This window comes from Quercus suber, unplaced genomic scaffold, assembly GCF_002906115.3.
Source record: "Quercus suber isolate HL8 unplaced genomic scaffold, Cork oak 2.0 scaffold_115, whole genome shotgun sequence".
Taxonomy (NCBI): domain Eukaryota; kingdom Viridiplantae; phylum Streptophyta; class Magnoliopsida; order Fagales; family Fagaceae; genus Quercus; species Quercus suber.
This window is the reverse complement of record NW_027069580.1, coordinates 130,163-141,439: the sequence shown is the minus strand read 5'-3', so window position 1 is coordinate 141,439 and position 11,277 is coordinate 130,163. Positions and strand designations below refer to the sequence as shown.

Below are 11,277 nucleotides of genomic sequence, written 5' to 3'. Positions count from 1 at the left end.
CATTTGTATCCAAACTGACACTATTGATAACATGCTCATTTTATTTGAGATTTTTTTTAATAAGATAACTATATTAAACTTGTTATTTTCTATAATAGTAATATATATATATATATATATAAAATATTTAAAATTTTATATACAGTAACCCAAAACACCCTTAAATAGTACATTGAAATAAACTAGTATCGAAATATTTCGTTCCAAAGGACAAACTGAAATAGGGTCCAAAACTGTGTTGACTATGTTTGTGTGGGTGAAATGTAGTGTGGGGTTTAGATGGAGCTTGTACGATTGTGGGTTGTATCGCTTAGGACTAGGTTTTTTTTCTCAAAAATATTGTTCAATCTCTCTCTCAAAGTAATTTGAAAATCAATATGACAAATCAAGAACAAGAAAAATGAACACTTGAAAAGTAGAAATTGTAGCAGCAACATTGTGGTGGTTGGGATGGTGAGAGGAGAGAGAAAAAATAAATATTAAATAAAGTAAGAGGAAAGAAAGGAGAGAGGATAGAGAAAAAAAAATAGAGTATTGAGTGCATAAAAAAACATGGATAGTTAAATTAGAAAAAGTAGAGTTTTTGGGTTAATTTAACTAAACATTTGAGAAAACTAATGTGAATTACTCTAACGTTGTTACATGAACCAATAAACTATGACCAAGTGTGAAGACTATATTAAATTTTACATATTTTTGTGTCTTGTAAAACACACACTGGTCCAATGAATTACCGACTTCAAAGATTTAAGAGAAGAAAACAAGGTAGAAGCAGAGGAAGATTGTGAAATCAGTTTATCCGTGAGATAGATTTTTAACTTTCCAAGAGCAGTGTTGATAACGATTTACTATCAGTAAATCATCAATTTGTTCCAGAAATAAACTGCTTGATTTAATTGAGATCCCAAGGCCAATAGTTGACCATTTCATGGTTTATGCAAAAAAATGAAAATAAAAATTACGTGCCGGCGCCTAAACAAAGGTATAGCTAAATTCAGGCCTTGATCCATTCTTCCCTCTTTCGAGGGGTAATACACTAATACTAATGAAAATGACATTATCAATTTAGATAGGATTCCAGGACCTTCCTAGATCAATATCTCGAAATGGTTTTTGAATGTGCATTTGTTTACTTATGGGTACATATTATCCAAAGAATGGAAAGTTAAAGTAGCCTACCCCAGTTTTTGATAATGGGTTTCTATAAACTTAGTGTCTTATTGTGCATTCAATATGCAAAGTTGTTTGAGACTCGAGTAGTCGAGTTAAGAGCCTTGTGGTTCAATGAATTCTCTTTTTGAGGAGGATCTAGATTCAAATCTTCTTAATTATATGTCATTAGAAAATTAAATAGAAAATAAAAAGTTGATATTTTTTTTTGAATCTTTTAAAGATAGATCCACCGTCAGGAACGTAGCCAGAGCTTTGAGTTAAGAGGGGCGGTTTTACTATTGGCAGTTTCAACTTTTGACTTTGCTACTGCTTAGCTGTTGAGATTTTTTTTTTTTTTTTTTGGTTAGTAAGTATAAAATTATTTTTGTTTAGAATTTTTTTTTAGATGATAGGGTTGTTTATTTTAAATAAAATTAATTAATTGAGCTTAATTGAGACTGAAGAGTCTTGTGGATGAATAAATTCTCTTATTGAGTAGGACTTAAATTTAAATCCTCTTCATTACATGTCATTAGAAAATTAAATAGAAAATAAAAAGTTGATATTTTTTCTTTTAAATTTTTTTAAAGATAGGCCCACCGTGGTTTTACTTCCTGGTCAAGAAAGGAAAAGTAAAGTGATTACTCGCTCTCTAACACCTACATAAACTACCCTAGAAGCAAACCTTAGAATTTTCAAAATGGGATCTTGGTTGACCGAATATCTAACGAGACTCTACCAACAGTTTTTGTCTGATCCCACATGACCAAGCCTTGGTCTCGCTTGACTGAGGTTCAGCATTCAGCCCATTACCACAATACATAGTACAATTTTAAAAAACCCAAAAATTGCAACCAAAAAAAATTCATGTAATTAGCCAATACTTAAAAATATTTGGCTCTTCCATCCCACCTAACCAATGCTCTTCCTCCAACTATTTCTCTCCCCTTTTTTACTCTTCTTCTCCCCATTATATACCACCTTACATTATTCTTCCTCCAATCATTTATCTCCCTTATTTACCTCTTTTTCTGCCCATCAATTCTTTTTCCCATTTAATCATTATTGCTTTTTAAATAAATTTACTATTACTAATTCTGAAAATTTTCTCTCCCAATCACTCCATATTTATCCCTAAAAAAGAACAATTACTAGCTCTTTATTTGATCTTCTTCTTTCTTTTGGTGGATTTTTTTTTTTAATTTTTTTTATTTTACTTGCATCTCTGTGGTGGATTTCCGATTCTTTCTAATAGCTAAGCTTTCAATTGATTGTTATAAAATCTATCTTCTGATTTTGATTTCATTCTAATTTTTTTTAAAGATAATATTTTAATTTTATGATGACCTTTGATTATCATTATCAAATTAATAGAGTTTCTCCAAAAAAAATTATCAAATTAAAAGATAATCATCTTGAGAGTAGGAGAAATTTCATTCATTTCACGCATGTTCATGACCACTGCTTCTGATCAGTTGCCACCAAATGCTCGTATAAAAAAAATTTAAGAAAAAAAAAATTTACCACCACAAAAATTAAATTTGAAGCTTAGAAAAATTGTAGTTATACACGATAGAATTTAAAAAAACATAACCAACTATACAACTCAACTCAAAAAATCTTCATGAAATTTGACCTTGATTTATACACTTGCACAAATTAACCATATGATCTGTTGGTATGACTAGTGAGAACAATCTAGGTGGATTTTATATTTTATTATAATAACTTATATATTTCTTCTTAGTTTCCCTCTCACTTTATTCTAGTGACAAATTATTTATTGATACTTATTCCTCAATATATATTTTTTATGATACTTAAGAATGGCTATTTGTTTTTATTGATTTTTTGAAACCCATTACATGTCAGGATTTAGATCTTTGACTATAGGCTGCATAACTTGTATGCTATTGAAAACTCAAACTTTTTGCCTTCTTCATTGGCTTCGACAATTTGGAGCTAGTGCAGGAACAAAATACCCCGTAAGATATAAGATTCCAACAGTTACAAAGAAGCCAGTTGAATATCCAAACCCCAATCCTTCCAATGAGAACCATGTCTTCTTACTCTCATACTTTGATGGTTTTGTCGGCAATAGTTCTTCTGAACATGGCACCTGAATTTGCATTCCACACAAACCACTATTGTTGGCAAAAAATTTTGGATCATTCATTGTGTCCATTTGACCACCAATTGGAATCTTACCTGTAAACTCATTATTACTCACATCCAAAACAGACAATTGTTGCAATTTTACTAATGATTGGGGAATTATGCCTGATAGTTTGTTATGTGACAAGTCTAAACTCTCTAGACTCTCTAAATCACCAAGGGTTACTGGTAACTTACCAAAGAAGATGTTATGTGAGATATTGAAAATCTTTAGACCCTTCAATCTGCCTAATGATACTGGGATTTCACCAGAAAGTTGGTTCATTGACAAGTCTAACAAAGAGTAGAGCTCAAGGTTGTGGCTCGAGAGACCTTGCTTTGACTTTTTCCAATTTACTATTAGATCATTAAACTCAATCGAGAATGAGAAAATATCAGGGAGTGATGAAAATTTTTCTTGTGTTTCAATCATACCAATAAGATTTCCAAACTTTGTAGGGATACTGCCAACAAGATGGTTGTTTGAGAGGTCAAGAATCCTAAGACTACTAAGATTGGAAATACCATCAGGAATGAAACCTTGGAGTGTGGTATTTCGTAAATTTAGGACTTGAAGGGTTGATATTTGGCTAATAAACTCTGGCAATTCACCTTGGATTTTATTATCATGGATATCTAGGTGTTCAAGCTGGCTCATACTAGTCAAGTTTCTAGGGAAGCTGCCAGTAAACTTATTTTGTCCTAATGCAAGAATTCTAGTTTCTTGGGAAAATTTTGTTGGAATTTCTCCAGAGAATTCATTGGAAGAAAAGTCAATGTATCCAAGTAATACATTGGAGCTAAAATCTGGTAAGTTTCCAGAAAATCTATTGCTTGACAAGTCTAGTAATAGGAGGCGATAAATATTGGAGATAGATTGAGGTACCTTCCCTGAAAAATGGTTACCAGCCAACATGAGAATCATGATTGCAGAAGCATTACCAATATTGTTTGGCAGTTCTCCAGAAAAGTTGTTCCGAGATAGGGAAAGAACTGATAAACTTCGAGATCTGAAGAGACGAGGTGGCAAAGAACCTGTAAAACTGTTATCTGATAGAATTATACTTCCAACTTCCATTTCAACAAGCCATTGTGGGAACAAACCTTCTAGTTTGTTCTTACTCAAGTCCAAAAATTCAAGAGTCTTTTGTTTGGAAATCCAATATGGGATTTCTCCTGAAAGACCACAAGACTTCATAGACAATTGAGATAGCATACACTTAGGCACTATCTTTGCGTTGCTATTCCAAGTTAGATAATTCCCTCCAAGAAAAAGACGCTTCATGCCCTTGATTTTAAACAACCAAGATGGAATTTCTCCACTGAGAAAGTTATTTTCCAACTGAAGTGTTTCTAACTTCGTCAATTTCTGTATGGATGATGGAATTTTACCTGTCAACTTGTTGTTGCTCAAAGCCAAAGTAGTTATGTTGGATAGATTGCCAATAAAAGAAGGAATCTCCATCGACAAGAAATTGTCCCTCAAGTCCAATTCTTCCAAATTCTTCAAATCCAAAATTGAAGACGGAATTTCACCCAAAAAATTGTTGCTGCGAAAATACAATCGCTGCAACTTTGTCATGTTCCCTATCTCCTTAGGGATATTTCCACCAAGAAAATTTGCATCCAGCTTCAATACCCTCAAGTTTTGAAGAGAGCTCACTTCCCCACTAAGAATACCGTGGAATGAATTGCTACTTATATCAAGATATTGAAGGTACCTCAAGTGAAAAACTTGAGAGGGAATGGAACCATCAAACAGATTATTCTTCAAGTCAAGATAAACCAATTTGCTCAAATTGGTAAAGCTGTTGCCTGGCAATTCTCCTTGTATGTGATTTGAGGACATGTCAAGCAGTTCCAAGCTTCTAATGCGAAAGAGTGGAGTCAATATGGTGGAAGCCACCACAATGGGCTCCATAGATTGCATGAAGACAAGGGAGTCAAGATATAGACCAATCACAACCCTGGAATGTAAGCCAGTACTACAAGTGACTCTGTCCCAGTTGCAACAATCTGAGCTTGAATTCCATGACTCTAACTCAAACAATAAGCTTTCTAATGAAGAAGAACTAGTAGTTTTAATGAGAGAAGATTTAAACTGGAGAAGGGCTTGTTTTTGATCTTCAGGACAACAAAGAGAAGGGGTGAAAAAGATGAGAAATGCTAGTAGCAGGCTGAGTTTGGCCATTGTTGTGTTTCTTTGATCCTTGTTGGATGGTTGTGAGAAGTTTGGAGAAGTAGTGTGATATATAAAAAGAGGTTCAAATGCTGCACCACGTATCGCGGTGTACTCAAAAGTCTTAGTCTATGGGTAAGTAGGCATGGGCTTTGGAAAATCTGTTGGAAAGAAAGACAGTCTAGAACTAGAAGGCACTTTGGCTAGTCTGGTATCTCTTTCCACGAAGTGAGATTATTCAAAATGTTGACTTCTTATCTTTTTCTTTAAAAATAAAACCAAAAAAAAGGAAAGATACTGAAAGTCATATTGGCTTTGCTCTTTCCTGTGAAACGAGTTTACCAAAATTTTGACTTCTCCTCTCCTTTGTTTAAAGAGAGAGTATATTATTACTTTACTATTGTTTTGCAAATGATAAAAAATAAAAAAATAAAAAATAAAAGGTGGGGGTGAGTAGCCTTAGGCCCGTAGCTTTTGGAAAATCTGTTGGAAAGAAAAGAGTGTCTGGAGGGCACCTTGGCTTGTCTGGTGTCCCTTCCCATGGAGAGAGATTATTCAAAAATTTTACATCTGCTCTTATTCTTTAAAAATAAAACCAAAAGGAAAGATATTGAAAGTCATATTCGCTTTGTTGCGTTAAAATGGATGGACCACGATTAATCTATATATATATATATATATATATATATTAATAGGAAAACCAAAAAGAAAATTCATAGATTTTAAATTAAAATTCAATTAAAATTTAATTTTGCACCAAATGTCCTATCTAATCAAAGTTTTTAAATTTTTGTACTAAGTTAATTAATTCAAAAAGTCATGCTAACGGATGCTCTTAGGGCAATAATTAATAATCCATTTTAAGAAAGTTTTGTCATCATTTTTATGAAAAATGAAAAAAGCTATCAAAATATTAATTACTTTTTTTCTTTTCCCATAAAAACTTTCTTTAAATAGATTATTAATCATTACCCAGCATCCATTAGCTTTTCCCTTAATTCAATGTAAAAGTTAAAATTCAATTAGAGTTTAATTTTGTGTCATGTGTCTTATTTAATGTAAGTTTTTTTAAATTTTTATGCCAAATGAGTTAATTAAAAGTAGAAAACAAGAAGATCATTATAAATAAATCATAAAAAACCTAATCATATATATAAACCAATACTTAGAGAAAATTTAATTAGATTCAAAATTGAATTTTGCTTTTCTTAGCTTTCCATACAAATTAAATTGTTTAGATTCTCAAAAAAAAAAAAAATTGTTTAGATTTTTGCTACTATTTTTTCTCTGAACTAATGTGAATATTTTTTATATTGTTTCTATTTAGATATTTTATATGTCAGGATCTTGAACATAACGAATTGTAATTGAGCTGAATGGTCTCATGCACCTATCTTCATTCAATTTAGGAGACACTATTGAATTAGTAAATTAATAAGGGTATAATAGGAACATTAGTAAATTAATTACTTTTATTTTTAGAAATAGAACAATATTTTGGGACATCTCAAAATGAAATAGAAGATAAAAAAAAGTGCAACGGGAGGAGTATTTTCCTTATTTAATACTTTGAATATATATATATATATATATATTTTAAAAGATTTTGATAGCTATTATTTATTTTGAAAACTTAAAATAAACATAAAATATGCCTAAAAATGAATAAAATATAGATAAAAATATATTAATTAATTAATTGTCGTATTTCTGTGTCCTAATTCTTCAAGAATTGTTAGTGCTCAGGAAAAAAAAAATAGCTTCCATTCATCAGTGGAATGTATAAGATTCTTTAATGAGATGATTTATGAAATATGTGCTTGCCCTCTAAAATCTTAGAGCAACAAATGGATTCAATGGCCTGGCATTAATGCAAATTTTGTGTATGTTACAGCTGAGAAGAATTAGAAAAGTTGAGCTTGGGGCACCGGCACACACTACTAAATCTCATGGCGCTGCTCTTGCTATGAATCACAAGCATGATTGGCTTATATTGCTGTTTCTTGCAATGGTAGAAGTCACTCTAATTATCACTCATCCATTTCACCGCTTTGTGGGAAAGGATATGATGGAAGACCTTAAGTATCCTATGAAAGACATCACAGTTCCTGTATGGTCCGTTCCCGTAAGTATTTATTTTCTCATATGTTGTTATATAAATTTTATTATAAGGAGCTAAGACAGTGTTTGTGTTCTGTTTTCAATGGCTTTGTGATTTAAGTTTATTTGATATTTATAATATGTAGGGACTTAAATCAAGGATTATAAATTATTGAAACTGGGCTATCTGGAAAAGGACAATAGAACTGTAAAGAAAGTGAAATTTTGGCCTTAAAAATGATATGGATAAGAAAATGAATAATTTTAACGCTCTTTTCCATTTTTTTATGATCAGATTTATGCAGTTCTGTTGCCTATTGCCATCTTCCTTCTCGTCTATATTTGTAGGGGAGATGTGTATGATTTGCACCACAGCACTCTTGGTATGATAGTCATTATTCAACCAAAACAATTTCTTTAGTGTATTTTATTCTTAATCTTAGCTAAAGGAATATATTGTGAAGTGTTATATGATAACTTACATCTCTGTTGAAGAGCAGGTCTCTTATTTTCTGTGCTGGTTACTGCGGTGATTACGGATGCAATAAAAGATGCAGTTGGCCGGCCTCAACCAGACTTCTTTTATTGTTGCTTTCCTGATGGAAAGGATGTATAGTCTCATTTATCTCCAAATTCTTTTTTGTTTTTGTTGTTATTAAATGTCAATTGTTTTCCCAAAATCATTCAAACTCTTTTGTACCTTTATTGGTATCAAAGTCTTTATTGGTATCATGTACACATTTGTATAAAAATGTATAGTACCGTACACATTTGTTTAGTGTACTATATAAATCTTACATTGATAGCTCAATGTAAACTAATAATTTTCCTTTTATTTATTAAGACTGTGCAAACATACAAAGGCCTGAATTTACAATGGTGAAGCCTCCATCTATGACAATATTATGTCCACTCACATATTTTGACTCATCACTTGCGAGATAGAGAGCAGCCTCGGCTATATCCTTTGGCTGGAGAACTTCACCCTTGAGGTTGGAATAAACACGATAAACTCCATCATCATCTGGCTTAATGAAATCCTTTGCCAAAGGTGTAGCAACCAAATAAGGTGACACACAATTCACACGAATTCCAAACTGTCCAAGCTCCACTGCTGTATTTCTCATTAATCCAACCAGACCATGTTTTGAGCTTGTGTAGCCATGAGGTGCAGCTCCTCCTATGGTTGAACATACACTAGCGGTATTGATTATACTACCTTTTTTAGCCGGAATCATCACACGGGCTGCATGTTTGGTGCCAAGGAAAGCACCTACAAGGTTGACACTAACCACTTGCTCAAATTCAGCCTTGGTGTTGTCAAGGATGTTGGGTTTGGCTACCCCAAATATACCAGCATTGTTGTACATAATGTCTAACTTACCATACTTTGAAACAGCATCGTTAACTGCATTTTCTACGTCTGTTTCTTTAGTAACATCACAATGGACAAAGGATGTAGATTGAGGATTTAGTTCTTCGCATACAGAGTGACCCAATTCATCTTGGATGTCAGCAATTACAAATTTTGCTCCATGTTTAGAGAAGAGTCTTGCAGTGGACTCACCAATGCCGCTAGACCCACCAGTAATTAGTGCCACTTTTCCTTCAAGCCTGTCACATTTTTACAAGATATTATCTCTCACTTTTATTATTCAGCATATTTTAGATGGCATAATTGCACAAAATATTTGCTAGTCTAGTGGCGGCTCCATGAATTTTTTTCAGGGTGTTCCTTAATAAGTATAAATTACACAATCTAATAAAAAAAAAATTTATATTGACAACAACAACAATAAAAAAAAAAACACGCAAATACATAAAGTTTACAATTGCCTTCTACGTAGTTTTCTTATCAAATATTTGTCCATAATTCTAGCAAAAGAATAAACAATAAACTATAAATTCATTTGAAATATTAATAAATTATTAATTATTGTTGTTTAGTTGTTTCATTAATTTTTTTATCTTTTATAAACTATAATTTGTTATATTGTTGTTTCAATAGTAATTATAAAAATATTAATTATTGTTTAGCCTAACATAATTTATTTGTTTAATTTGTTTATTAATTGTCTTCTATAATTTGTTATGTGTATAATTAATATGTATAATGTAATTAAAAGTTGAGTGGGCCAATCAAGTGATAAACTCAAGCCTTAAATTATACCCATGTCATAACCCAAACCATAAACCAAGGCCCACCCTTTAATTTAATTTAATTTTTAATAACTTTTTTCCCTTTTCCTTTGTTTTCTCCGTGTCTTATTTTAACTTATGTGTCATTTTTTATTTAACCTTCTTTCTCTCTTTCACACGTGCTTTACATCTTATCTCTATCCTGTCTCTTCTAGATTTTTCTTCAGATTTACTTTCCTCTTTTCTTTCTTCATCCTTATTTTTTAGTCACAGCTTTTCTTCTCTCTAAATGTTCTCCTCAAGCATCATTTTACGCCGCCACCATGCTTATTTCAACAAGCATCGTTCATCCCTAATAGCACCTCCATGCTCTTTTCTCAAGCGGCCTCTACCCAGCACAACATCTCCTCACCTCCATTACTGATCTATATCTACTTTGTTTGGATTATAGATTTATATTTTCATTATTTTGTATAGGAAATCAAGAGTTTTTGGGTTCGTTTGGATTGAAGGGGAGAGAAGGAGAGTAAAATAGAGTAGAGTAGAGTAAATTTGGCCTAAAATTAGCTTATTTTCAATCAACTCTATTCTACTCTCCTCTACTCTCCTTCCTTCTCCCCTCAATCCAAACAAGCCCTTTTGTTTCGACCCGGAATTCATTTTTGGTTGAGGGTGTTCCTATTTTTTTTTCCAATTAAACAAATAAAAAAAAATTTAATTATTATATATAATTTTTTTTTTTAGGTCAGGGTGTTCTTGGGAACACCCTGACCTGAACGTAATGCCGCCACTATACTAGTCCATGATTTATAGATGCAGGGTCCAACAAAACAAATAGAAAAAGTATTTACCGGCAGGGAGGATTTTTTTTTTTCATAGAATATTGTTCTTTAACAAATTAAACATATTGAGGCAAGATAGCTAAAAAAATTTCATACCTACTTGCTGCTGCCGAGAGTAACGAGAAACTTCCCATGGTCGGAGTTAGAATATGTTTTGGAAAAATGAAGCACCAATTTGCTTTGTTATCTCTATTGTTACATAGCGGAGATGTCAAACCCAGTATTATGTCATAATCAAGCACAATTTAACTTGGCCGGACCCACAGCAAGTTAGGTAGAATATGCTGTAGTAAGTGCTAACTACTAAATTTCCATTAAAAAAAAAAAAAAAAACTACTAGATTTTTTATTCTTTATTTTTTATAGCTTTCTATTGGTTTGCAGTTAAACAAAACCAAATATCTCAATAAAAATGAATGATATTACGTGCTACTTGATCAAATGTAATTATATAATATAATATTTAAAAAAAAACATATAACAATAAGATAATATATATTATTACTCAAACCAATGTTGTCGAATGTAAACATCAAATAAACAACAACTAGCCACAATGATCAATTTTAAAAATAAAATAAGATAATATAGATCATAAAAAAATGCTAGCCTATATATATGAGATATATTTCTTTTTTGTATTGCCTAGTAGAGACTGATTCATGTGGAAGAGGAATCCTTATGTTTGAGATATTTAGAAAGGATTTTTTTC

At 31.9% G+C, this 11,277-nt stretch overlaps 3 protein-coding genes across 3 annotated transcripts; 1 reads left to right on the top strand and 2 right to left on the bottom strand.

Moving 5' to 3' along the window:
• Positions 1–3,065: 3,065 nt before the first annotated feature.
• LOC111997779 (receptor-like protein 46) lies at positions 3,066–5,633 on the bottom strand. Its single transcript, XM_024029925.2, has one exon. It carries the CDS (start codon positions 5,495–5,497, stop codon positions 3,092–3,094), a length of 2,406 nt encoding a protein of 801 aa, XP_023885693.1. The 5' UTR covers positions 5,498–5,633; the 3' UTR covers positions 3,066–3,091.
• LOC136068441 (putative lipid phosphate phosphatase 3, chloroplastic) lies at positions 5,631–8,201 on the top strand. Its single transcript, XM_065775590.1, has 4 exons — positions 5,631–5,696; positions 7,380–7,610; positions 7,881–7,968; positions 8,086–8,201. The coding sequence occupies exons 1-4, from the start codon at positions 5,631–5,633 to the stop codon at positions 8,199–8,201; spliced, it is 501 nt and encodes a 166-aa protein (XP_065631662.1).
• A 197-nt stretch (positions 8,202–8,398) lies between these two features.
• On the bottom strand, positions 8,399–10,755 carry LOC111997762 (borneol dehydrogenase, mitochondrial). Its single transcript, XM_024029906.2, has 2 exons — positions 10,663–10,755; positions 8,399–9,199 (listed from the first exon to the last, which is right to left on the bottom strand). Exons 1-2 carry the CDS (start codon positions 10,698–10,700, stop codon positions 8,425–8,427), a joined length of 813 nt encoding a protein of 270 aa, XP_023885674.1. The 5' UTR covers positions 10,701–10,755; the 3' UTR covers positions 8,399–8,424.
• Between the last annotated feature and the right edge of the window lie 522 nt (positions 10,756–11,277).

Coding starts and splice junctions, on each gene's coding strand:
- LOC111997779 (XM_024029925.2), bottom strand. CDS start 5,497: ATGGCCAAACTCAGCCTGCTACTAGCATTTCTCATCTTTTTCACCCCT.
- LOC136068441 (XM_065775590.1), top strand. CDS start 5,631: ATGGGCTTTGGAAAATCTGTTGGAAAGAAAGACAGTCTAGAACTAGAA. Junction 5,697..7,379: donor AAGGCACTTTGGCTAGTCTG/GTATCTCTTTCC, acceptor TGTATGTTACAG/CTGAGAAGAATTAGAAAAGT. Junction 7,969..8,085: donor TTTGCACCACAGCACTCTTG/GTATGATAGTCA, acceptor GTTGAAGAGCAG/GTCTCTTATTTTCTGTGCTG.
- LOC111997762 (XM_024029906.2), bottom strand. CDS start 10,700: ATGGGAAGTTTCTCGTTACTCTCGGCAGCAGCAAGTAG. Junction 9,200..10,662: donor CTCTCGGCAGCAGCAAGTAG/GTATGAAATTTT, acceptor AAAATGTGACAG/GCTTGAAGGAAAAGTGGCAC.